General features: G+C 45.0%; 3 protein-coding genes across 3 annotated transcripts; all 3 read left to right on the top strand.

The window, feature by feature from the left end:
• Positions 1-338: 338 nt before the first annotated feature.
• Positions 339-1,280, top strand: LOC149272892 (olfactory receptor 52N4-like). The gene has a single exon (XM_089506623.1). It carries the CDS (start codon positions 339-341, stop codon positions 1,278-1,280), a length of 942 nt encoding a protein of 313 aa, XP_089362749.1.
• Positions 1,281-17,485: 16,205 nt separating this feature from the next.
• LOC149272891 (olfactory receptor 52K2-like) lies at positions 17,486-18,568 on the top strand. The gene has a single exon (XM_089506622.1). It carries the CDS (start codon positions 17,486-17,488, stop codon positions 18,566-18,568), a length of 1,083 nt encoding a protein of 360 aa, XP_089362748.1.
• A 5,316-nt stretch (positions 18,569-23,884) lies between these two features.
• LOC149272890 (olfactory receptor 52K1-like) lies at positions 23,885-24,826 on the top strand. The gene has a single exon (XM_089506621.1). The coding sequence runs from the start codon at positions 23,885-23,887 to the stop codon at positions 24,824-24,826; it is 942 nt and encodes a 313-aa protein (XP_089362747.1).
• Positions 24,827-27,018: the final 2,192 nt, after the last annotated feature.

The following is a 27,018-nucleotide window of genomic DNA, read 5'->3' as shown; positions in this document are numbered from 1 at the left end:
GGTCTTGCAGGAAAACCAGAATATTCCACATCTGGCAAAGGAGGGCCTTATTGTAATCTGGAGGTGTTATAAAGAGGAAATATTATAACCCCCCCCCCCAAAAAAAATCTATTTTATTTAGCAGCGGAGTTTTTTTTCTTTATCCCCCTCTTTCTCATTCATTGGTCGTCGTCTCTTTGCTATAATAATTCAATCCGTATTTTATTACATTTTTATTTTGATGACATTTCACCCAGCGGGTAGAATCCGTAGTGATATATTTTATATTTTAAATTCATGTTCCGTGGCGTTTCTGTTTCTCTCCAGGGCCGCTTCGGAGTCGCTTTTGATTTCTCGCTATGAAGTTTTCCAACCCTAATGAGACTTCGCTTTTTTCGCACACGGATTTCATCCTCTTGGGCTTCCCGGGGATAGTAACGCCCCGCCGTCTCCTCGCCTTCCCCTTCTCTGCCGTCTACGGCCTGATCCTGATGGGCAACGTGGTCATTCTGCACAGGATCTGGGTGGAGAAGGCTCTCCGGTCCCCCATGTACAACCTCATAGCCCTTCTCTTTGCGGTGAACATCTCCTGCACGACGGCCATTGTTCCCAAAGCTCTGACGGGGCTGCTGCTGGGACTGGACGGCATCGGCCTCCATGATTGCCTGTTTCAGATGTTTTATATTTATACGGCTGTCATGTTTGAGTCTAGCATCCTCTTGATGATGGCCTTGGACCGGTACGTGGCCATCTGCAAACCTCTGCGCTACCATCACATCATGACGAAGAGCCTCCTGCTCAAGCTGTCCGTGGTGAGCGCCATCGAGTGCGGCCTCTGGACGTCGCCTATAATTATCGTGGCTTCGAGGGTCCGTTTCTGCAGATCCAACGTCATCCTGAACTTTCTCTGTGAGAACATGGTGCTCCTCAACCTGGCGTGCGGCGACGTCTCCCGGCTCCAGATTGTAGGACTTGCGGTGAGGATCGCGGTCACCGGCCTGGACATCACCGTCCTGCTCATCTCTTACTCCAAAATCCTGTACACGGCGCTCCACGTGGTTTCCAGGAGCGATCGCCATAAAGCGCTGCACACCTGTGGCACGCACTTGCTCGTGGTCGTGCTGAATTACTCGTGCGGCCTGCTGTCCTCCATGGCCTATCGGATGGACATCTCGGTGGACATTCAGAATCTGACCAGCGCCGTATACTACCTGTTCCCAGCCACCGTGCACCCGATTATTTACGGCTTCAGAGTGAAGGAGATCAAAGCCTGTTTATTAAAATCGTGGGGGATGGCATGAAGACGCTCTCTGTAATTCTCTGTCTCCCGCTCCCCCTCTCTCTCCGTCTCCCGCTCCCCCCTCTCTCCATCTCCCGCTCCCCCTCTCACTTTGTCTCCTGTTCCCCCTCTCTCTCCGTCTCTGGCTCCATCTCTCGCTCCGTCTCTTGCTCCATCTCCCGCTCCCCCTCTCACTTTGTCTCCTGTTCCCCCTCTCTCTCCGTCTCTGGCTCCATCTCTCGCTCCGTCTCTTGCTCTATCTCCCACTCCCCCTCTCTCTCTGTCTCCCGCTCCCCCTCTCTCTCTGTCTCCCGCTCCCCCTCTCTCTCTGTCTCCCGCTCCCCCTCTCTCTCTCTGTCTCCCGCTCCCCCTCTCTCTCTGTCTCCCGCTCCCCCTCTCTCTCTCCGTCTCCCGCTCCCCCTCTCTTTCCGTCTCCCGCTCCCCCTCTCTCCGTCTCCCGCTCCCCCTCTCTCCGTCTCCCGCTCCCCCTCACACTTCGTCTCCCGCTCCCCCTCTCTCTCCGTCTCTGGCTCCATCTCTCTCTCCATCTCCTTCTCCCCCTCTCTCTCCGTTTCCCCCTCCCGCTCCCCCTCTCACTCCATCTCTCGCTCCGTCTCTTGCTCCATCTTCCATTCCCCCTCTCGCTCCGTCTCTTGTTCCATCTTCCACTCCCCATCTCTTTCTGTCTCCCGCTCCCCCCCTCTCTGTCTTCCACTCCCCTCTCGCTCCGTCTCCCGCTCCCCCTCTCGCCGGTATCTTTATATTGTAAATATATTGTGTTTAGAACTCTGTGTGCTCATCTGAAACTATAAAATGATTAAAAAATAACAACTCCAAACTGTAGAGTTCTTCACCCAAATGTTTGCTTTTCCTTCTAGATAAACCGATAATATACGTCTGGGGGTCTCAATCTGTCCGGCTTGGAGAAGAGAGTGAGAGGGGATGGGGGTGACATTTAAATACATAAAGGGGTTAATAAAGGACTGGAGGGAAATTTATTTCAAAGGAGGAGAAAGTCAGAGACTGAGATGGAATGGAAGGGAGTTTTACTTTACTGAGAGGGTGGTAGATAAGTGGAACAGCCTCCCAGCAGAAGTGGTAGAGGGTAATACAGTGAGGGTATTAAACATGCATGGGATAGACATACGGCTCCTGAATCTAAGACGAGACCAACGACTGATTAAGGGTTGAGTCTTTAGAGTCTAGCCGGGGGCCGGATGGGGCCGATCTGCCGGCGGGTTTAATGTGTGATGTAAGGAGTGCGTCAGTTATGGATGAAGAATCTCGGCGTTGCGGACCTCCTATTACCGCAGCATCGCAACGCTAAAAGAAAGGTTTCCCTTCTTAAAACGTATTAACCTCTTACTTGCCAAAAATATAAACTTTTATGACTCCAAGTACGTCACAGCTTTATTAACATTCCGTGCACGCCGTCAACCGAATATACAGGATTATAACCCGGTACCTGTATCCCCACTAGAGCTGCCGGCGTCCCCAGCGCCCCACATAACTACCCCAATCACAAGGCCAAGTGCCCCTGGAGTGTCCTGCACTTACCCCTCTGGGCACCAAGAATCGCCCTCACCGGCCTCAAACCGGAGCACCCGGCTACAAAACCCTGGGGCGAAAAAATCTTTCCTGTAAATAAAAAGATAACTGCCCTTCTAGGCCTCCCTTTGATACCCTTTAGACGCCCCCCCCCCCCATATCCTCACGTGCCTTCGTGCTCATTGGGGTATTATCCCTTACCTGGCACAAATTTATCCCTGTGAGGACAGTTACATTAAAAGGGGGGGTACCTGCCCTGCACCTCATTCATGGGGCCCCTGCATGCCCCTCCACCCCATTTTTCCCTCCAGGGTTGTTCTATTCATTCCCACTAGATGGCGCTACAGGAGCTTCTACTTTATTTGACATCAGAGATTCTGTATCAATACCTTTTACTACCTAAAACAGCCCAAACACGGCATTCCTTTAGTGAGAGGGTGGTAGATAAATGGCACAGCCTCCCAGCAGAAGTGGTAGAGGGTAATACAGTGAGGGTATTAAACATGCATGGGATAGACATACGGCTCCTGAATCTAAGACGAGACCGACGACTGATTAAGGTTTGAGTCTTTACAGACTAGACGGGGGCCGGATGGGGCCGATCTGCCAGCAGGATTTAGTTTTTTTTATGTTCTATTTAATGAAAAACAACAATATTTAACTTAATTTGGTGTTTATTTAAAATTCTGAAATTTTGTGGAAAAAAAATTATTGGAAATGATCTGATTTTTATTACATTTCACGAGATAGTGTTATTTTAACGTGAAATATTTTCACTGCAACAGCGCTGCAGTATCTGCGAGCGCCATATGAATAAATATAACTAAGTGTGGACCTTGTGATTTTGTTACATAATCCTGGCTCAGGAGACATGGCCCGAGAGAAGACCCTACGCCCGTCTAGCCTGCCCAGGAAGTGAGACTTTAGCATCCTGTCCTGTGATTGGAGGAAAGGATCCAGTGGATTCACCAGTTGGCTCCCAGTACCTGCTGCCCATCTGCCCCACGTGGGGCTATTGCGTATCTAGCTCGGTCTATTGGGGCCGAGGACAATGGCCGACCTATTCACCCTCCTGTGTGCGGCCATAGAGGTCACGACATATAGATGACCACCTAGCGGGACAGCATCAGCCATGTTTTCCAGGACACACATAATTTTTACATATTGCTGCCCTGCAGTATGGATGATGTATAACTGACTGATTGGTTCTTTCCATAATCTATACATTATTATTATTTATTGTTTATATAGCGCCATCAAGTTCCGTAGCGCTGTACAGTGGGTGGACAGGACATAACGAGTCGTATATAACATAACAAATTGACAGCAGGTGAGGGCAGCATGTTATCTGGGGCGGTCAGCAATCTGTAAAACTTAAACGTGTCCCAGAAAACATGGCCGACGCCATCACCCAATGAACATCATCGCTCGCCCGGATTGGGGACCCTCTATTATGGACAATGTTTGTAAAACCCCCCACCCTGGTTACTTATTAATAATGAATTACTATTTAATGATTTCTTTCATAAATAACGAAGTTCAGCCTATTTTACAGGATACCGGAGCTTCAAAACGTAACTCCCCCCCCACATCAGTAACCATGCTGACCGACGACTTCTTAGATCCACCCGCCAACGGGTTCCTTCACTGGCCTCGTTTCTCGCCTCTGAGGGGGTCGTGCCTCAGACTGGTTTCCTTTTATTTACGTCTTAGGCTCCGCCTCTGGATCTGGGCACTCCTCTGGGTGTGGCTTCCTCCATCTGTATTACTCTTTATAAGCTGCTGTAGCCAGTAGTCCTTTGCCTGTTCTATGAGCCATTTATCTGTCCCCCCTGCATGTCCCCAGCCAGTGGCTTTATTCCCCGACCATGGCCATTGCTAAGTCCAGGCTGTTATTGAACACAGGAAGTGTACTGAAGTAAACTTCCTGCACCCGCCCTGAGAAAATGGGAGGAGGCCACAGCAGCAGCGAATCGCACGTATGTTGCCACCATCATTTCTCTACATCTCGTTTATTTTTCCTTTATTCTTTCAGGACAAGTAGGGGTTTTTTTGTTGTTAAATTATACTCATATATTTAAGCCATTTTATAACATTTTTAAAGTAGGATATCAAAAAAATCACATTTATTCAGATTTCCAGATCCACAGCTTGTATGACTGGGAGGAAATACAGAAAAATACATTTCTTCACCTGCCCTGATTTGGAAACCAATCACGGCTCCCGTATCATTTTCATTTATTTTAAGTTCCCTAGAAAAATAGTTTTTTATTTTTTAACCTTTACTTAGCCCAAACCCATTTTTAACAAATTCCCCACTAACTGAGTGCCCAGCACACTAACGACACAATCTAAAATGACAAATGGGGTCAGACCGGGGGCTGGGTCCCGGGGAAATACAATTTTATTGCTGTTCTCTGTCTCTCTCCAGCTCACGATCACAGATGCAGACAACGGAGACAAAGGCGGTGCTTACAAGCAGTCACCTGACTGTATCCGTGGACGTGAATGGCTGTATGAGCGATCACATGCTGCAGACTGACCACTGGGATCATGGCGAGGCGGGAGCTGTTTTAACTGATGAGGTGAGATGAGGTCCCATAGGACTATCTTTTTTATGACGTACCTGCTACGTCGCCAGTCGTGAAGGGGTTACACATCGCTGTTTCCCTTTCTTTTGCCAGTGCAGACCTTGAAGCATCCAAGGATGGATTGAGGAGCTTTGGGCCCTGGAAGGATTATACAGGAAGGGCCCCTCCTCTGGATTTCCTGCCTTTACCGAGCATTTTTCCATATACACACACTTAGTCATACACACATTCATACATACACACATTGTGTGGAAATCATCCTCCTTCTCTGCGCACCAGGAAGTGATGTAATTTCTGGACGCACAGTGTGACTGACGAGGCGGTGATTGCTGCGCGGCGCAGGTGAGCGGCACGGATCCTGGAAACCACTGGCCGTACCCAACCAACAGGTTCAAGAAAGAGGCGCAGCATCTTCTGCCTTAGCCATGGGGTGGCCGGTCCAGGGGGTTGGGGCTGATTGCCTTAAAGGGGGCCCCCTGGACCTATAGGAAAGGGGGATCATGACTGCTGGCCCATGCATGGTGGTTTAGTAGGTTTCTGTCATTGGTGGGTAGCTGCAACAATGTTGCAGCTATCAGGGTTTATAGGAAGGTGAAGAGGTGATTCTTACCTCTTTTTCCTGTACCAACAGCAGCTTCCAGACGTTCCAGGAGTTCCTGTTCTGCTGTTTGGTTCTAATACCTGCAAAAAAAAAAACAAAAAAACTTTTCAAACAGAAGAAGATAGGTGACAGTGAGCCTACTCCTGTACTTGCTATGGACGCTACCCAAATTGTCACCTTGCTGCGAGCATATGCTGCAGCTAATGGTGGAACGTCTCTACAAGACCTGATGCTGCAGGCACAAAGCGAGGATGCCTCGCCGGCTGCAGCAGAAGTGGTGCCCGCGGTGAGAGGGCGAAGAACGAGACGCTCCCGCCCTCCGGTACGTCTTAGCCCAAGCCCGGTCCGGCGGGCACGAGGGGGAGGAGTGCCGTCTTCGGCTGTGGCTCCAGAGGAGGCGATTCAGGATGCCGAGTCTACGACCAGTCCTCCGGTTTTGGCCGTCAGCCGGCCGCGCCAGGCAGCTTCTCCATCGCCCGTTCGGAGAACCACGAGGTCAGGCCGCGCTTCCAGCAGTTCGGCGCGAAGACGGGGGCGTTCCAGAAGCCCACGAACGTCGCTCCTGATGACGCGCACAGCGTCTGACGTCAGCGCGCATGCGCATCTACGGCCACGAGGGAGCAGACGCCAGAGCTCGTCTGCTGGCAGGCAGACGGAGCACCCGCAGATCACGGTGATGTCACAGGGGATTCCGCGGCATGGGCGTCCGTCTAGCGAACGGATGGCCCCGGTTTTATCCCCCCAGCGGCGCTCTCACCCGAGAGTGGCTAGAAGACGGACGGCATCTCCTAGACCATCACACCCGGATCCGGATCTCGACCTCCACACCTCTGAGGATGATCTGCATGAGCCTCTTCAGTTGCCTGTCACATCTCCAGCTGCCCCTGGTGGTGAGTTTTGGGAGCACAGGGCATGGGATGTTGCCTCTAGTTGTCCAGGGGTTCCGGCTGAGAGTGGTGGGAGTGATCTGGTTAACCTGCTAAAGGCAGTGGTGGACAGGCTTGATACCCTTCGTCCAGCTGTTAATAGTAACCCAGCTGTCTTAGGTCATGGAGACGGTGCTCCTTTGGTTTCTGTTCCGGCTTCTGCATGTGAGTTGTCACCTTTGGGCATGCATATTCCTGCCGACATTAAAGAAAAAATTTGGCGAGGGGAATTTGTTGATGTTCTGACACTAGTTCCCCCTGATAGGGAATCGGTTGACAGACCACGGAGGTCGGAGGGTCACGATTCGGATAAGGTTAAACAGCTTCCCAGAAGCTTCGGTAATTGGTTGCAGGGTTTTTCGGCGTTTTCTGCAATTTTATGTGAAAAGTTCCCAGAACGGAGTCCTTCGTTGTTTGCGTATCTTGATTTGATTTGGGGTGCTTACAAAGTTTACGGTGGTCAGTGCTGGTTCCTGTACGATCAGCAGTTCCGCCAGAAAATGGCGGTGCGTCCTGGTTTGCGTTTTGACATGCAGGATGGCAACCTGTGGCTGTTGCTTATGACTCCTGCTAGGCCTCTGCCCTTTCGGGGTGCCGCCGCTGCTGCCTCAGGAACGGCGGCGGCGGCGGCCTCCAAGAGGGGACTCTGCTGGCTCTACAATGAGAGCCATTGTAGATGGTATAATTCCTGCAGGTTCAGACATGAATGCTCCCATTGTGGGGGAGCGCACCCAGCATTGCGTTGTTTTAAAAAAGGTAGAGGTTCCGGGGGTAAGCAAGGAAAGGATGACTCAGGTAAGGGTGAAGACGCGGGTGAGCGTCCAAAAGATGCGACCGTGGCTCGCCCAGTACACTAATCGGCGTGATGCTTTACTGTTGGAGGATAGTTTCTCTAGAGGTTTCTGGATCCCTTTTGTTCCGTCTGATTCCCCTTCCATTTCCAAAAACCTACAATCTGTTCGGTTGAATGAGCAGGTAGTTGCGGAAAAGCTTCAAAAAGAGGTAGAGGCTGGTAGGATGGCTGGCCCCTTTTCTTCCCCTCCTTTCGCCAATCTTAGAGTCTCTCCGCTCGGGCTAGTGCCCAAGAAGGAGCCAGGCAAATTCCGCCTCATCCATCACCTGTCATACCCTCCGGGTGTCTCTGTCAATGATGGCATTGACAAGGCTGAGAGTAGGGTTCATTATGCGTCTTTCGATAGGGCACTCGAGTTAGTTCGTGAAGCGGGTTCGGGTTGTTTTCTGGCTAAGGCGGACATCGAGTCCGCTTTTCGACTCCTTCCTATCCATCCAGCCTGTTTTCACTTGCTGGGTATATTTTTTCAGGGTTACTATTATTTTGACATGTTTTTGCCCATGGGGTGTTCTATCTCCTGCTACTATTTTGAAGTTTTTGCAACGTTCCTCGAGTGGGTGGTTAAGCTCCGGTCAGGTCTTCATTCGGTGCTCCATTATCTGGACGATTTTTTGTTTGTTGGTCCTTCTGGTACTTCAGCTTGTCAGCGGTTGTTGGACGAATTCCGCTCGGTTGCTCAGGAATTTCATATTCCTCTGGCGGAAGATAAGACGGAGGGCCCTTGCACGACGATGTCCTTTCTAGGCATTGAAATCGACACGTTAGCAATGGTTTTTCGCCTTCCACAGGCTAAGATTGACACTCTGGTTCAGCTATTGGAAAGGTTTTTAGGTGCTCAAAAGGTTCAATTGAAACAGGTTCAGTCTCTTCTAGGTCACCTGGTTTTTGCATCCCGTGTTATGCCCATGGGTCGGGCTTTTTGTAGGAGGCTGTCCTTATCGTTAGTGGGTGTGCGGAACCCTAGGCACTTTATTAGGGTTACTAGAGCCGTCAAGGAAGACCTTTCTGTGTGGCGCACCTTTTTGGATCAGTACAATGGGCAGACTTGTTGGCAGCAGGCTGAGTGCTTTTGCTCAGAGCTTGAGCTTTACACTGATGCTTCCGGCTCCATCGGATTCGGAGCATATTTCCAAGGTCAGTGGTGTGCACATGAGTGGCCTGCTGATTGGGTTGCTTCAGATTTGCGACGCAATTTAACTCTTTTGGAGCTATTTCCTATTGTAGTTGCTGTTGAGCTGTGGGGTCATGAACTTGCTGATCGGCGTGTAGTATTCCGAACTGATAACATGAGCGTCGTTCACGTTATCAACCGTTGTTCCTCCAGTTCACTCCCGGTGTTGGCTTTGTTGCGTCACTTAGTTCTTCGCTGTCTCCAATTCAACATCTGGGTGAAGGCTAGACATATTCCCGGAGTTTCAAATGTCATTGCGGACTCATTGTCTCGTTTGCAGTTCAGTCGTTTTCGGGAGGTGGCTCCTTCAGCAGCGGTGTCCGGCCTTCCTTGCCCTACGCACTTATGGACCCTCGTTTCTCAGGCCTCCTGAAGCTCTTGGGTAGATTGTTGTCGTCACAGTCGATCCAGGCTTATTGCAAGGTGTGGAAGTCTTGGTGGCTCTTCGCGGAAAATCGTTCCAGTTTTCGGGATAATGACGGTAGGATGCGGGCCACTTTGTGTTATCTCGAGAATTTAAGAATGTCGGGTCTTTCGGGTTCGTCTGCTGCACGTGACTTGTCTGCTTTATCCTTTTTGTTTCAAGCCTTAGGGTGGCAGGATGTTACCAAGGACTTTGTGATTCGTAAAATAATAAAAGGTTGGAAGAGGGGTAAGCAGCCGGATCGCCGGCGACCAGTCTCATTGTCCTTATTAAGGTCTATACTGTGTCATATCTCGTCTTTTTGTTATTCTGCTTTTGAACTCGCATTGTTCAAATCCGTTTTTTCTTTGGCCTTCTTTGGGGCCTTTCGCATTGGTGAACTTGTGTCGGTTAATAAGAGTTCCCCCGGAGGCATTTTGAGGGAAGATGTTTCCATCTCTGGCGGGCTCTTGGTTGTTAAAATTCGGAGATCCAAAACCGATCAGCAAGGCCGTGGTTGTTTGGTATCTTTGAGGAGAATTGGTGGTGAGTCCTGTCCAGTTGCTTTGCTAGAGGCATTCTTGAGGGTCAGGCCATTGGTTGGTGGCCCATTATTTGTACATCTTGATGGTATCCCACTGACTCGATATCAGTTTTCTTCGGTATTCAAGCGTTGTCTCTCTGTAGCTGGGGTTGATTCTAGTCATTTTTCCTCACACTCCTTTCGTATAGGGGCTGCCACTGAAGCGTATAGGTGTGGTTTTTCTTCGGGTAAAATTCGTAGTATTGGTAGGTGGCGCTCTAATCGTTTTCGGCTTTATGTTCGCCCTCAGTTGTTGCTGTAATTGTTGTCTCTCTCTTTCCTAGGCCCCCCAAGATTGGTCTGGATCATCGGGCATTCTTATATTCACTGGGCAGCTCTGAGGGCGGAATCGCGTGTTTACGGCAGGAATTTGGGTTTTTCGTTTGACGTGGCCCGCATCCGTTGGCGTGGTTTTCGTGGTCTTCGATGGGATCGTCTGTTTATTGCACAGGTTTGCGCCTAAATTCATTATTTTAGTCATTCACGCCGGCGGGAATGACATTGGTAAGGTTAAGACAATTTCCCTCATTCATCAGATCAAAGATGACTTGGCCAGATGTTGTTCTTTGTTTTCAGGTGTTACTCTAGTCTGGTCCGAGGTCGTTCCTCGCCCGGTATGGTCTAATGAACCTAGGCTTAAGCCATTGGAGAGGTGTCGTAGGAAGCTTAATCATTCTGTCTCGAAATTTGTCTCCAGTATAGGTGGCGTGGTGGTTCGTCATAGAGAGCTGGAGGGTGATAATCGTAACCTCATGCGTAAGGATGGTGTTCACCTGAATTCTATTGGCCTTGATATTTTTAATTTGGGTCTTCAGTCGGGCATTGAAAGGGCGCTGTCGGCGGGGGGGGGCGCTTCCCGGCCCATAGTGGTCTCTGGTCCGGGTCGCGGTGGCGGTCTGGTCCCCTGGCCAGCGCGGTAATTTCAGGCAACCTGGATCATTTGCCCATAGCGGGCTTGGGGAGGCGTGTCCTGCGGGCGGCTCATGGCACCTGCAGGGCTGGGACTCTTGGTACAATCGGTGGTAATTTAACTGCCTGTTGGGCCTAGCGCTCAGCAGCTGGCAGGTTGTTTTCAAGATGTGTAGGTTTGGTTTCCGCTGGCCGGGGGAATGGTTTTAATAAAGCTGTGGCCAAATGCCCTATCCCACTCAATGGTGTCTAGTGTCTTTATTTCGGGGGGTTTGGGTGGGGTTATTTGGTTCTTCTTGTTTGTTCACCTTGCTATGGGTTTAAGCAGTCATGGGCCTTACAGGGGTAATCAGGCTGCTCAAGTGCTGGCTGAGGGTGCTGCGAGTCGACGTCAGAAAATAAGACAGGAAATTTTATTCCGGGCAGAATTTGGCATTTATTGGTCTGACATTAATTCATAAAAGTGTTATTAAGCAGATAAAGCCCTGCACCTTTAATCCAGCGGCCCCGCTTACAGCGCAGCCAGATCATTTCGATGAAATTGGCATCTTTTGGGTTAATAATCAGCGGATCCCTCGAGGGATCGTCCAGCAGATAAATAGCAAAAGCACCCGGGGAGAGGCAGCCGCGGACAGAGAGCGAACGACACTCGGCGGGTTCACCCGGAAGGTGCGTAAACTTCTCTACTGTGCTACGGAATATGATGGTGCTATAAAAATCCATAATAATAATAATAATATAATAATAATAATAATAATAATATAATAATAAATGATATAATAATAATATAATAATAAATTATATAATAATATAGAATGGAGCCAGAAGGGTCTTAACGTCATTTTATTTATAATAATAATATTAGAGATTGAAATAGAATATTTAAAACTTTTTTGGCCGGATCCTGGTAAAAATATTTAATTACTGTGAGCTTTGTTATAAAATTAACCCTCTGATTAGTAAGGCGTTACCCCAGTCTCGGGTTGAATGGGGCAGATTCTCAGGGTTTTTACCCCAGTCTCGGGGTGAATGGGCAGATTCTCAGGGTTTTTACCCCAGTCTCGGGTTGAATGGGGCAGATTCTCAGGGTTTTTACCCCAGTCTCGGGTTGAATGGGGCAGATTCTCAGGGTTTTTACCCCAGTCTCGGGGTGAATGGGCAGATTCTCAGGGTTTTTACCCCAGTCTCGGGGGGGGATGGGCAGATTCTCAGGGTTTTTACCCCAGTCTCTGGGTGAAGGGGCAGATTCTCAGGGTTTTTACCCCAGTCTCTGGGTGAAGGGGCAGATTCTCAGGGTTTTTACCCCAGTCTCGGGGGGGGGATGGGCAGATTCTCAGGGTTTTTACCCCAGTCTCAGGGTGAATGGGGCAGATTCTCAGGGTTTTTACCCCATGTCTCGGGGTGAATGGGCAGATTCTCAGGGTTTTTACCCCAGTCTCGGGGTGAATGGGCAGATTATCAGGCTTTTTACCCCAGTCTCGGGGGGGAAGGGGCAGATTCTTGGGGTCACAGAGTCTCTTCTGATTTAATGATATCTGAGCTTTTCTCCCTGCTTTATCACAGCTGGAATCCCTGCTTGACTGAACGCTAGGAATAATTCACTATTACAGATGCCCGTTACACTTCAGACAGAAATTACAGGCGAGTAAAACCCACGCGGCTCATTTAATCCATTACTGTTTTAGCACTTCCACTGGAAGCCAGTTACAGGTATTCACTACTCTTTTGTGTGGATCCTTCTTTAAGAACTCATGACTGCAGAACACATTTGAAACAGCTGCCCGTCTACTGGGGCCGCAGACACAAACACCCGAAAACATACAAAAAGGGGGCGATAACCAGAAATAAAAATAAATATTATTCACTTATTAAACTCTAACGTATTCCGCAGCGCTGTACAATGTGAATACGGGGTTAACACATACATGTCAAAGATACGCGCATAAAGATAGACCCTGCATGTGAGCTTACAATCTATAAACAGCTAATGGGGCGAGACAGAGGCGCAGCAGTAAACCCGGGGCAAAGCCCCCAAATAACATATTATAACGTATTATGGGGACCTCTAGCTGAATGGTTTTTTAGGGCAATTAACTACCCCTTTGCTTCGAACCACGGCATCTGCTGCCATCCATGTGAATAGAGCAGGGTCACTTTGCAGGGTAACAGCAGCACTTTGTGCCCCTATCACTGCAGTGTGATCAGCCCCGTAGAGTCAGCTGCAAAGCGTGTCCAGATCTCCGTGATACCGAAACTCATCATACAGCCCTTACATTTATATATTTAAAAACCTTCAAATTATCATCTAAAAAAACATAAAATCATGCAACAGATACAAAAAAAAAGGCGGGGGAGGGGAAAAAAACCACAAAAAAATTAACCCTCGCAAAGCTGGCACCTTTTTAATTTGCGGATTGTGATATTTAGCTGAGCTGTTTTTACTGTAATTATTGGCGATTATTGAAGTAAATTCTGCTGTGCGCTCTTCTGGAATCACTGGTGAAAACATTAAATGTCCCCCGGCACTGAGAGGGTTAACTCGTTTGCGTTAAAGCGTTTCTTTAGGCTCCTCCGCGCGTCGTTAGATGCCCTTGATTTCAGGGAATGGAATGGAGCCTCCACTGTGTCAGAGATTTGGACCGGTCCCCGGTCAGGGGGATCGTATCACCGACGGTATACATTCCTCCTCTCCCGCTGCTGAAGCGATGATATGGCAATAAAAGAATATAATAATATTGTAGCTGCCAACCATATCGCAGGGTAAAAAAAACTGCAAAAAAACCCAAACATTTTTATAAATGCTGCACAATTCTTCTTTTTTTTTTAGGAGACAAATCTTGTTTGGGATCCTCGATGGAGATGTTAAAAACAAACCGGTCCCCTTCGTTCTCCCACGCGGAGTTTCTGCTGCTTGGATTCCCGGGGGTCACGGAGCACAGAAAGCTCCTGTTCATCCCGTTTTCTTCCGTCTATTTAATGATCTTGCTGGGAAATTCTCTGATGATGCGAAGGATTTGGGTGGAGAAGAGCCTGCGCTCCCCCATGTACCTCCTCATCTTCTTCCTCCTGGGGATGAATGTCTTCTACACCACGGCTGTGGCGCCCAAGATGCTGCTGAGTTTTCTGGGGCTGAACGCCATCTCCCTGTCCGGCTGCCTCGTCCAGATGTTCACCGTCTACTTCAGTATTATGATGGAGTCCAACGTCTTGCTGCTGATGGCCTTGGACAGGTATGTGGCCATCTGCCGGCCCCTGCTCTACCACGCCATCATAACCCGGGATTTGCTGATGAAACTGTCGGGCGTCGGGGTCGTACAGAACCTTCTGGTGGTTTTTCCGGTCGTCTTTCTGGCCTCCCGCGTCCGGTTCTGTAAGTCCAACGTGGTCCTTCACTTCCACTGCGAGAACTTGATGATCCTCAACTTGGCGTGCGAGGACATCTCCAGAATCGAGAACATAGGGCTGGTGGCCAGGGTCGTGATCACCATTTGCAACATCGGTATCCTTATCGTTTCTTACGCCAAGGTTCTCCACTCGGCCATGAAGATCGCGGTTGGGATCGCTCGGAGGAAGGCCCTGCACACCTGCCTGGCGCACCTCCTGGTGGTCTTCCTGGTCTACTCCACCGGAATCGTATCGTCCGCTCTCTACCGCGTCGGACCCTCGGTCTCCAACGACGTTCAGAATCTGTGCAACGCGATATATTTACTGCTCCCGGCCGGCATTAACCCTTTCATTTATGGTCTGCGTATAAAGGAGATTAAGGACAGGTTCATGAAACCTTGGAAGAAGAAATCTAGACTGGTTTCTGTATCCACGGTGACCAAGGAAGGACGTTCATAAGATTTCTCAACGAGTGGCCTCAACGAGTTTCCTCGCATCGTATTTATATCCGGGGTCGATAAGACATTAACATGTTAATTAAATCTTTCAAGGGGATCATTTCAAAGGCTTAGATGGAAGGTGGTAGATACGTGGAACAGACTTCCAGGAAAGGTGGTAGGGGTTAGTCCAGTGAGGGACTGGGGTATCTCACTGCATAGGACCGTTCTCTGAATAGGACTCCCCCCCCCCCGCGATGTGGCCGGGGAATTGGGAGTCGGTGTAATTAGAGCGCATGGTGTTTGTGTTGTGATAACGATAGTAATTAGTGAATTATCACTGGGGACGCGGGCTGAGAATAAATAGATAGCGAGACGGGGCCCCGGGGTTTGGCGACTGAAGGGTGGACGTGCGAGGTATGTACGCCGGGGCTGGGGCAGTTACTCTGTCTGAGGGTTTCATCCGCTCTAAACAGTCGGGGGACAATTACTAAACCAGAGCAGCGAATAGGAATTTAGTAGAACACGGGGAGGAAAAAAGTCAGATTTCGCTCACGATTTGCAAATTATAATTTCTGTGCTGAACAATTACCGCTATTTTATAATTTTGTGCAAATCTATTGTTTATTTGTGCGGAAAACACAAAAAAAATATAATAAATAAAATAAAGACATTTTGGAAATAGGTAAAAAGATCTGACTTTGGCATTTGTTTAGTACGATCTTCCCCTGGTGCTGTCTTTATATATTAAAAAAAAAATGATTCAGTTTGGTAAATTTTGGTATTTTTTTCGGTAATTTTTGGTAATTTTTTGGGGGTAAATTTTGGTAATTTCAGGCGAAGGAGCTGGAAGGATGCGGACCTTAAATTTTTTTTTATCACATTCAATGTATTTTAAGTCGTATTTAATAAAATAAATCAGGTTTTTTTGTCACAAATTATTGCGGGGGGACATTTTAATATTACAAAAGCGGCTTTTGAAATATTAATGACCTATTAAGAGAATTTTGGGGGGCATTTTGGGGACAGATAAGACCTTGACACACATCAAGGGCTAAAAATGGGGGAACCCTGATATTTGAAATGTGATTTTTTTTTTGTGTGACTTTTTTTGTTTCAAATTCAATTCTGAAATAAATCAGCAGAAACCATCAAAAACAACAAATTGCTTCAAATTTAAGCCTGAAAATATTAGCCCCCCCCGAAGCGTGTGCATAAAAATTATATGAAATGATTTATCCCTTTAGAAATATTTTATTTAGTTACTTGAATGAAAATATATTAATATTTGAAACACAAAATGGACTATAATTTTTTTTTTTAAAGTCACATTTCGTCAAATATTTCCCAGGCACCTCGGATGAAATTCTTTCTTTTCTTTATGTTTGGTAATAATCGTGTATTTCAGAACTGTGTAATAAAGTATTTATTTAATAAATAAACATGCATGGGATCGACACGGCTCCTGAATCTAAGATGAAACTGCCAGTTTTTATTTTTATAAAATGAGTAAAACGTGATTTCTGGAGGTTCTGGGGAGCCTCCTCTGTCCCTTTCTACCAGACTGATGAGATTTGGGTGTAATTCAGAAATTAAAAAATGTATAAAATACTAAAAAAGATATTATGTTTTTCTACTCAAAACATGAATTACATTTTAAGGAATATAATTACATTGAATATACATTTATTGCAATTAATTTATTAAAATTCATGTTAATCGGTCCTTTTTTATCCACCAGTTTGATCTCGTATGAAAATGGCATTTTATTAAATGTGGTCCTTCCCATCGCTTTTTATAATAAATATCTCTTTACGGTTTTGGGGCATTTCCTTTGTTTTTTTATGAAAGGTTTTCTGGGGAAAGGAGGTTCGGAAATCACTTGGATCAAATAACACACAACAATTTCTACAATTCTACAAAAATCCCTACAATTTCACAAAAACTCAGACAATTCTACAAAAATCCCTACAATTTCACAAAAATCCCTATAATTATACAAAAACTCAGACAATTCTACAAAAATCCCTACAATTTCACAAAAATCCCTACAAATTCACAAAAAATTCTACAAAAACTCCGACAATTCTACAAAAACCCCTAGAGTTTAAAAAAAAGTTCTACAACTTTACAAAACTTGTATTTTACATACATTTTTAAATTTCTGCAATTTTACAAAAAGCCCTAGAATTTTACAAAAATTCCTACTAAAACAGTAACATATTTTGGGTGCGTTATTAATAAAGGTTTTTCGTGCCCCTTTTAGTATTTAGGAAGTGTTTTGTAGCGTAATGAGAAGCTGTCCAGGAGCGTGTCTTGTCCTCAGAGTATATAATCCACAAATCACTATTTGGGGTTTAGTCAGGGAATTTTCCACCACCGGTTAGGTTAAGACGGGTTATTAAATCGGGCCCCCCATCCACGCAGGAGCGAGGGAAACCCAACCAAATTCTGAGAATTTCCAGCAGGAATAACCCAAATTAATAAAATCTTTTTTTATCCGACGTTGTTACCGTAAAGATATTTCAGCTTACATTTTCTAAAACGTGGTCAATTCTCGCACCGCATCATCGCTAATAAAGAACTAGAGAAACGGGATTATTTACTGAGCAGTGGTAGATAACTAGAACGGCCTCCCAGCAGAAGTGGTAGAGGGTAATAGAGTGAGGGGATTAAACATGCATGGGATAGACATCCGGCTCCTGAATCTAAGACGAGACCAGCGACTGATTAAAGTTTGAGAAAACGGGCGACTAGGTTTCTATGGTCAGACCCCCCCCGTTACATCATTTACATGTTTGTGTTTCTTCTTCTTAAAACGATGCCACGCGAGTCTCTTGATGTCTCCATGTCGGTTTTGTTTCCTGACAGCAGGTTTCTCTGGACGATGGAAAGAAGCCCCGGGAATTTCTCTCACGCAGAGTTCCTCCTCCTCGGATTTCCGGGGATCGTGAAGTTCAGGGCTTTGCTGCTCGTCCCGTTTTGCCTGATCTATGCGGTGATTCTGACGGGGAACGTTCTCCTCATCTTCAGGATCTGGGTGGAGAAGACCCTCCACTCCCCCATGTACTCGCTCATCTGCCTGCTATTCTTTGTCAACCTCTCCTGCACCTCGTCCTTCATGCCCAAGTTCCTCCTGGGTCTGGCGTTCGATTTAAACCGGGTTACCCTGAGCGGCTGCCTGCTGCAGATGTACGTCGTCTACGGAACGCTAACGTTTGAGTCCAGCGTTGTCCTTCTCATGGCCTTCGACAGGTACTTGGCCATCTGTAGGCCGCTGCGCTACCACAATATTATGACCAGGCACCTGCTGGTCCAGCTGACCTTGCTTTGCTTGGCTCGGAGCGTCGGCATCGTCCTTCCGTCGGTTGTATTGGCGGCCAAGGTCCGGTTCTGTGGATCCAACGTCATCCAGAACTTTGCTTGTGAGAACATGTCCCTTCTAAGACTTGCCTGCGAGGACATCAGCAGAGTCCACACCGTAGGCTTCGTCTTGAGAACGTTTGTCACTGTGGGTGACGTCAGCCTTCTGGTGATATCCTACGTCTTTATCCTCCGCGCCGCCATGTGCGTCATCGGCAAAGCCAGGAAGAAAGCCTTAAACACGTGCGGCACGCATCTCATGGCGTGCACCGTCATTTACTCGAGCGGCGTGCTGTCCGGCCTCATTTACAGGGTTGAGACCTCGGTTTCGGTCGACGTCCAAAATCTCACCAGTGCCATTTATTTCCTCCTGCCCGCCAGCGTCAACCCATCCATCTACGGCTTAAGAATCAAGGAGATTCGAGTGAGCTTGATGAAAGCCTACGGGCGAAGCTCGCGGGGAAGCCGGGAAAATCACCGGGGTGAAATAAATGCCTTTCAGGTCCCAAAAGCAACAGAAAAACGCAGAGATTTACCGTGAGCCAAATTTACCGTGAGCCTTAACCCATTCACACCAATAAAGAGAAAGCCCGGGAAAGAGCAGAAAATGAACTCGCGGAGCCCAACTATGCGGAGAAGTAATAAGTGGGGGAGGAAGAGAGGAAACCGGAAGCGGAGGGCAGATAGCAGAATGGGGTCTTACAACAATTCCTTAATAATAATGTAGGAAAAAACCCTTCATTGTATTGTAAGCAGACCCCTGGGTTATGTCTCTTTCTCCCTCAGCCTTCGACTAGATTGTAAGCTCCCAGGACCAGAATACTCTCTCTCTTCTTTCTGTCCCAGTGCTTTTGTCAGTTGTGTATATTGTTCATTTGCTCTCTCTCCCCTATTGTAACGGCGCTACAGACTCTGTTGGTGCTATATAAATAAACGTAACGCAATGTAAAATGATTGATTAATGCAAAACGAGGGCTCGTCTTCCCTTTAATCATAGCGTAAATTCATGTAAATTAGCTTTTATTTCAATAAAAAGGTGGAATTTAATGATTTTCTCTTGTTTGTTCCAGCAGCGCCCCCTTGTGGGATCAGCGCAAACTGCAGCACCACACATACAAAACAAAGTGTTTGCTACATTTTTGGAAGCCTTTGGGGTGATGGGGGGGGGGGCAATTCTTCAGCACAAGTGGCTATTTTAATATCCAGAATTTCCAGGCCTATACTCTTAATAAACTTTATATATATATATATATATATATATATATATATATATATATTAGAACCCTCTCTTGTGTGTATAACACGGGAGCAGCCGTATTAACTTCCTGTTCTCAGGATCTACATGATTATTGCTCCCCATTAACCCATACAGTCCCAACTAAACAGGAAACATGCGCCAATGCAAAAAGGGACCATTTTCATCGATCACCAAAAGCCCTTTTTCTGCAGTTTATTGGTGTCTTACCCTACCAGCCCGGGCGGAAGTCGCACATGTTAAAGGGGACACGCAAAACTGCCACGCATGTACTGTTAAACACCGAGGCTTCTTCTGGGGAGCATAAAAAGCAAAAACCCTGACTGCTGCCTTTAGGATGTGATCGGTCCATGGAGGAGGAAGCCTAATATGGCTTCTCGCTACCATAGTAACCAATGTTCTCTAGACTGTAAGCTCCTGTGCGCAGGGCCCTCCTCACCTGTTGTCTCTGTTAGTCAATTTGTTATGTTATATACTACTTGTTTTGTCCTGTCTAACCATTGTACAGCGCTACGGAATCTAATGGCGCTATATAAAACAATAAATAATATTATTAATTATCCTAAGGTTACAGAGCCAGCGTGCTACCAACTGATCTATTGTGGGGTCCCTGCTACCAAGCGGCAAAAGACCCCCCACACAGGTGTAAAGTGAACGCATTCAGCAATTCCTCCAGACTACCAATACATTTCACAGAACCCTGCAGTATGTGGGATGTATAACAGTAACTGATTCCCGTGAGCTTTACATGTACTGCTCAGCAATGTGTGAAAAATACATGTGCCTGGAAATCATGTCTGACGTGGTCGCCGCAGTCCTGGCGCGTAGTCACGTTAATTGTTCATGTGTTTCATACATGACTCTGGCATGATTAACCCTTTGGCGATACTCCGTATATAAAGGAGTTAAAGAGAAATATCAGGGCAGGATGGGGTCAGGTAAGGGAGGCTCAGGGAGAGCCCCAAAGAGCTAGCTAACTAGGAGAGCGCAGGGTTACGCGGGAAGGTTGTGCATGCTACGTCTACAAACGAACACAATGTGCCAGAATAGGTATTAGGAGTGCAGTTGGCCACCGCGCATGCACAAACGTGGCCACAATGGCTTTAACGCCTTAAGGGCCAAAATGTTTTTTATTTTTTTATTTTCTCGCTTCTTATGTTCATCTGGAATTTCCATCTTTGTACCCAAACAAATAATAAATCTTCTGTATATATAAATATATATATATATATATATATTATATATATATACCGTATATATATAAAGCATGCAATAAAAGTGCAAAATAATAATAATAAATGTTCTGGTTCAATCTACCCAGTAAATCCAAAACCGGCCAACAAAACTATATATTTTGGGGCATTTTCACCCTTTTTCCTATCAATCTCAGCCAAACTTTTTCCCCCTTTTGAATGCGTTGCGATATTGCAAAACTTTCCCTGTCCAGTATCCATGCGCAGAGAGCGATATAAATTGTATTTAGTACTGCACTACTTAACCCATTGGTCTCCAACTCCATTATAAAGAGCTTTAAGCGCCATCATACATAACTCTAATGCTCATTTTCCAGAAAAGGTCATCATGTGCTCTCCATATCCGATAATTACCCACTTAATGAGCGTTTAATCACCGGGGACCCGAGAGAAATGGATAAATTGTGAGACCTACAGAGCAAGTACTGAAAGCGAGGGCCATCCTGATCCAAGTACAGCGCAGGGTACACCAAAGGTACGCTAACATTAATACATCGCAAATAAATAATATCCAGCAGAATATTTTATTTTTAATTTTCTTCTTTAACTCACTTTAAGAATTTAAAGAATTTAAGAACATAATATAATATGAAGAATATACAGGATATAACGGGTTATAAGGACGGGATTAGTTATACGGCCGGAGAGTATATAATATATAATATGAGGAATATACAGGGATATAACGGGTTATAAGGACGGGATTAGTTATACGGCCGGAGAGTATATAATATATAATATGAAGAATATACAGGATATAACGGGTTATAAGGACGGGATTAGTTATATGGCCGGAGAGTATATAATATATAATATGAGGAATATACAGGATATAACGGGTTATAAGGACGGGATTAGTTATACGGCCGGAGAGTATATAATATATAATATGAGGAATATACAGGGATATAACGGGTTATAAGGACGGGATTAGTTATACGGCCGGAGAGTATATAATATATAATATGAGGAATATACAGGATATAACGGGTTATAAGGACGGGATTAGTTATACGGCCGGAGAGTATATAATATATAATATGAGGAATATACAGGATATAACGGGTTATAAGGACGGGATTAGTTATACGGCCGGAGAGTATATAATATATAATACGAAGAATATACAGGGATATAACGAGTTATAAGGACGGGATTAGTTATACGGCCGGAGAGTATATAATATATAATATGAGGAATATACAGGATATAACGGGTTATAGACAGGAGTAGTTATACGGGGGAGAGTATATAATATATAATATGAGGAATATACAGGATATAACGGGTTATAAGGACGGGATTAGTTATACGGGCCGGAGAGTATATAATATATAATATGAGGAATATACAGGATATAACGGGTTATAGACAGGAGTAGTGATACGGGGGAGAGTATATAATATATAATATGAGGAATATACAGGATATAACGGGTTATAAGGACGGGATTAGTTATACGGCCGGAGAGTATATAATATATAATATGAGGACTATACAGGGATATAACGTGTTATAAGGACGGGATTAGTTATACGGCCGGAGAGTATATAATATATAATATGAGGAATATACAGGGATATAACGGGTTATAAGGACGGGATTAGTTATACGGCCGGAGAGTATATAATATATAATATGAGGAATATACAGGGATATAACGGGTTATAAGGACGGGATTAGTTATACGGCCGGAGAGTATATAATATATAATATGAGGAATATACAGGATAAAACGGGTTATAAGGACAGGATTAGTTATACGGGGGGAGAGTATATAATATATAATATGAGGAATATACAGGGATATAACGGGTTATAAGGACGGGATTAGTTATACGAACGGAGAGTATATAATATATAATATGAGGAATATACAGGATATAACGGGTTATAAGGACGGGATTAGTTATACGGGGGGGGGAGAGTATGTAATATATAATATGAGGAATATACAGGGATATAACGGGTTATAAGGACAGGATTAGTTATATGGCCGGAGAGTATACAATATATAATATGAGGAATATACAGGGATATAACGGGTTATAAGGACAGGATTAGTTATATGGCCGGAGAGTATACAATATATAATATGAGGAATATACAGGATATAACGGGTTATAAGGACGGGATTAGTTATACGACCGGAGAGTATATAATATATAATATGAGGAATATACAGGATATAACGGGTTATAAGGACGGGATTAGTTATACGGCCGGAGAGTATATAATATATAATATGAGGAATATACAGGATATAACGGGTTATAAGGACGGGATTAGTTATACGGCCGGAGAGTATATAATATATAATATGAGGAATATACAGGGATATAACGGGTTATAAGGACGGGATTAGTTATACGGCCGGAGAGTATATAATATATAATATGAAGAATATACAGGGATATAACGGGTTATAAGGACGGGGTTAGTTATACGGCCGGAGAATATATAATATATAATATGAGGAATATACAGGGATATAACGGGTTATAAGGACGGGGTTAGTTATACGGCCGGAGAGTATATAATATATAATATGAAGAATATACAGGGATATAACGGGTTATAAGGACGGGGTTAGTTATACGGCCGGAGAGTATATAATATATAATATGAAGAATATACAGGGATATAACGGGTTATAAGGACGGGATTAGTTATACGGCCGGAGAATATATAATATATAATATGAGGAATATACAGGGATATAACGGGTTATAAGGACGGGATTAGTTATACGGGCCGGAGAGTATATAATATATAATATGAGGAATATACAGGGATATAACAGGTTATAAGGACGGGATTAGTTATACGGGCCGGAGAGTATATAATATATAATATGAGGAATATACAGGGATATAACAGGTTATAAGGACGGGATTAGTTATACGGGCCGGAGAGTATATAATATATAATATGAGGAATATACAGGGATATAATGGGTTATAAGGGCGGGATTAGTTATATGGCTGGAGAGTATATAATATATAATAAAAGGAAAATATAGGGATATAGGCTTTTTTTGGCAGGGGGGCGGGGAATGTGAATATGTGAAGAGCTGCAGCCCCTCATTGCGACCCAAAGCACCAGTTTTCTCCTCTCATAATGTTGATGCAGAAGAAAATGGGTTAAGAAATTGAAATATGTAAGTAACTTTCCCATTACTCTTTTAAATACCCTGAATAGTTACGTTTATGGCTTATGGGTATTGGTGGGCCGAACTGAAAGCCCCTCTGAAACCTGCATCTTGGAGAAAGCATTAAAGGCTTGAGAAATGTCACTTTGTAAAACGTATTATTAATGTGAAGATTTATTTTTAATATTCCAGCGATCGATGCCAACCGTGAACTCCTCAGCCTCGTACACAGAGTTCATCCTTCTTGGATTTCCGGGGGTCTCGGAGTACCGACAGCTCCTGGTTATGCCGTTTTCCACCATTTACATCGCGATCCTGATTGGTAATTCCGCCATCAGCTACAATGTTGTGGTGGAGAAGACTCTCCGTGCCCCCATGTACTCCCTTTTCGCGCTTCTCCTGGCTGTGAACGTTGGGTGTACGAGTGCTGTGATGCCCACCATGCTTTTGGGTTTTGTCCGCCGCGTCTGCGTCTCCCTCGCCGGCTGTCTCGTTCAGATGTTCTCAGTCTATGTCATGGTGATGCTGAAGTCAGTTTCTCTTCTGGTAATGGCTATGGACAGATATATCGCGGTCTGCATGCCGTTACGCTATCAGAAGATCGTGACAAAGCGCTTCGTGCTCCAGATGCTGTTTTGGGGTCTTTTCCGGAATTGCGCTCTGGCCGCCCTTGTGGTGGTCTTGGCCTCTAAGGTTCACTACTGCAAATCCAACGTTATCCTCAACTTCGTTTGTGAAAACTTTCTTCTCCTCCAACTTGGCTGTGGAGACGTCTCCAGACTTCAGGTTGTGGGGCTGACGGTGAGGACCGTGGTGACGGCTTCGGACATGGGCATCCTCTTGGTGTCCTACACTAAGGTCCTTCATGCGGCCATGAAGATTGCGGTGGGAGCTTCTCGGCAAAAAGCCTTGCACACCTGCACCACGCACCTTCTGGTGGCCGTCCTGATCTACACGTTCGGGTTATCATCCTCGGTTATGTACAAGGTAGAGAAATTCATTTCACATGATGCTCAAAACCTCTACGGGGCCATTTATTTCCTGTTCCCAGCCGCCATCAATCCGATTATCTACGGACTAAGAGTTAAAGAAATTAAGGATTGTTTGATGAAGAGAGCGAAAAGGAAATGTTTCTGCTAATTCATTTTTTTGGATATGATGATGATTTTCCCTTATAAAATTTATTTTTTTTATTATCAGCTAACATACATATCACCAATTTTTTTGTTACTATTATTTATTTCTTTTTAAATGTATTCAGTTATTTTTCCTGGGCCCTGTTTATTTTATTATTTAATTTGTACAGGGTCCTATTTAATTGTTTATTTTTGCCAGGTCCTATTTTATTTTTTATTTTTTTAAATGGTTCTTTATTATTATTGATTTACTTTACTTTTTAAATGTATTTATTTATTTCACGGGGCTCTAATTCATTTATTTCGTTTTACGGGGTCCTGTTCATATAGCCCTAGCCTTGAGAAATTTGGCCATCACTACAGCGGAGGGGATTCTTGGCGGGTATAATTTCTGAATTATATGTAAATGTGCTTAAAGGCGTGTAGATTCGAGGCAAAAAAGTAATAAATGTAACGTAAACATTCTTAAAGGACAGTTACGTAAACATTCTTAAAGGGACAGTAACGTAAACATTCTTAAAGGGACAGTTACGTAAACATTCTTAAAGGGACAGTAACGTTACGTAAACATTCTTAAAGGGACAGTAATGTAAACATTCTTAATAAGACAGTAATGTAAATCTTTAAAAAGACAGTAACGTAAACATCCTTAAAGGGACAGTAACGTAAACATTCTTAATAAGACAGTAATGTAAATTTTTTAAAAGACAGTAACGTAAACATTCTTAAAGGGAAAGTAACGTAAACATTCTTAAAGGGACAGTAATGTAAACAGTCTTAAAGGGACAGTAACGTAAACATTCTTTAACCCCCTTCAAGACCGGGATGTACCTGGTACTTCCTGGTCAAAGGTCACCGGCAGACCGGGACGTACCAGGTACGTCATCGATGATACGCGATCCAGCATCACTATGAACGCTGGGATCGCGAGGGGCGGCTGCTACTGACTGCTGGGTGTCCCCAGTAATCCGTAGCAACCACTCCCCCTCAATTCCATGCACGTGATCACTTTGAAGCGAATCATGAGCACGGGATTTAAATATTTTTTAAAAAAAACTGCGGTCTTCAAGGGAAGACGCAGTATGCAAACATCGGTCCTGAAGGAGTTAAGGGACAGTAATGTAAACATTCTTAAAGGGACAGTTACGCCTATTTTCTTTTCTTTGTGGATCTGAAATCCAACGCATTTCACCTGCTAATGGGTTCAGAAATCCACTGGGCTACGATCCCATTGTAAGCGACAGGGAGAGCTTTCTCTATGCTCATACTGGTCCTTTACCATGGGGATTAACAGGTTAAAGTCCACCCAAAGACTGTATAGGACAGTAAAAGCTAAGTAATACTTTCTCTTTTACGTCACCAAAATGCCGTCCGATTGATTTTCAATTTTAATAGATTTTTTTTATGTGAATTTAAATTTTTTTTTCTCGGGTAGCACTTAAAAAAAATAGACATTTGTGTAAAAAAATAAGGTTATTACATTTGAAATAAAAAAAAATACAATTATAATTCTAAAAAAATATTATTAATAAAATGCAACAAAAAAAATATAAATTCCAAAATGCATTTACAAAAATATTTTTAATTTGATGGAATCAGGTTATAGGTCGCACCGATGAACCCTCACGCCTCATGACTGCATGTCGCTGTAACAAAGACAAAATTGACAATAACGTGAGATGCACGTTGGTAGAGAATGAGACGAGAGTCCTGTTCTTGTGAGCTTACAATCTATTGGCATACCTGCCAAGTGTCCTTGTTTTATTTGGCCAGTCTCTCTTTGCTGCCACTTTTATCTCTCCTGATACCCCTCTCTCCTCCCCGATGCCCCTCTTCTCTAGGAGGTCAGAATGTTTGCTGGGTATGAGGGTATCGCACGGTTCTACGGCCCTAAAAGCCCCAATAATGTGTATAGAACGGCTTTATAAATTAAACGGGGGTAAATAAACCCCATTATTCTAAATATATGGATATTGCGGTTCTGGTCCCGGTGAGTCTGGGATCTCTTTCCGTGTCCGATGTTCAGGGGTCTCTTCCCTTCGAGGTCTCTGAACATCTGAAGAAGAGACTTTGGAGGCGCTGATGCTACAGAACTCCTCAGGACTATTTATAGCGCGGGCTCCGTATTAGCGGCAGGCGGAATAATTGGCGTTTATTCACCGGGGAGCTCCGTGAAATGGATAAATGCGAGACCTG

The sequence above is a fragment of the Sceloporus occidentalis genome, unplaced genomic scaffold (assembly GCF_023333645.1).
Source record: "Sceloporus occidentalis isolate IW3139 unplaced genomic scaffold, rSceOcc1.0.p SCAF_403, whole genome shotgun sequence".
Classification (NCBI taxonomy): domain Eukaryota; kingdom Metazoa; phylum Chordata; class Lepidosauria; order Squamata; family Phrynosomatidae; genus Sceloporus; species Sceloporus occidentalis.
Note: the sequence above shows the minus strand (reverse complement) of the source record. Positions and strands in the feature narration are given on the sequence as shown.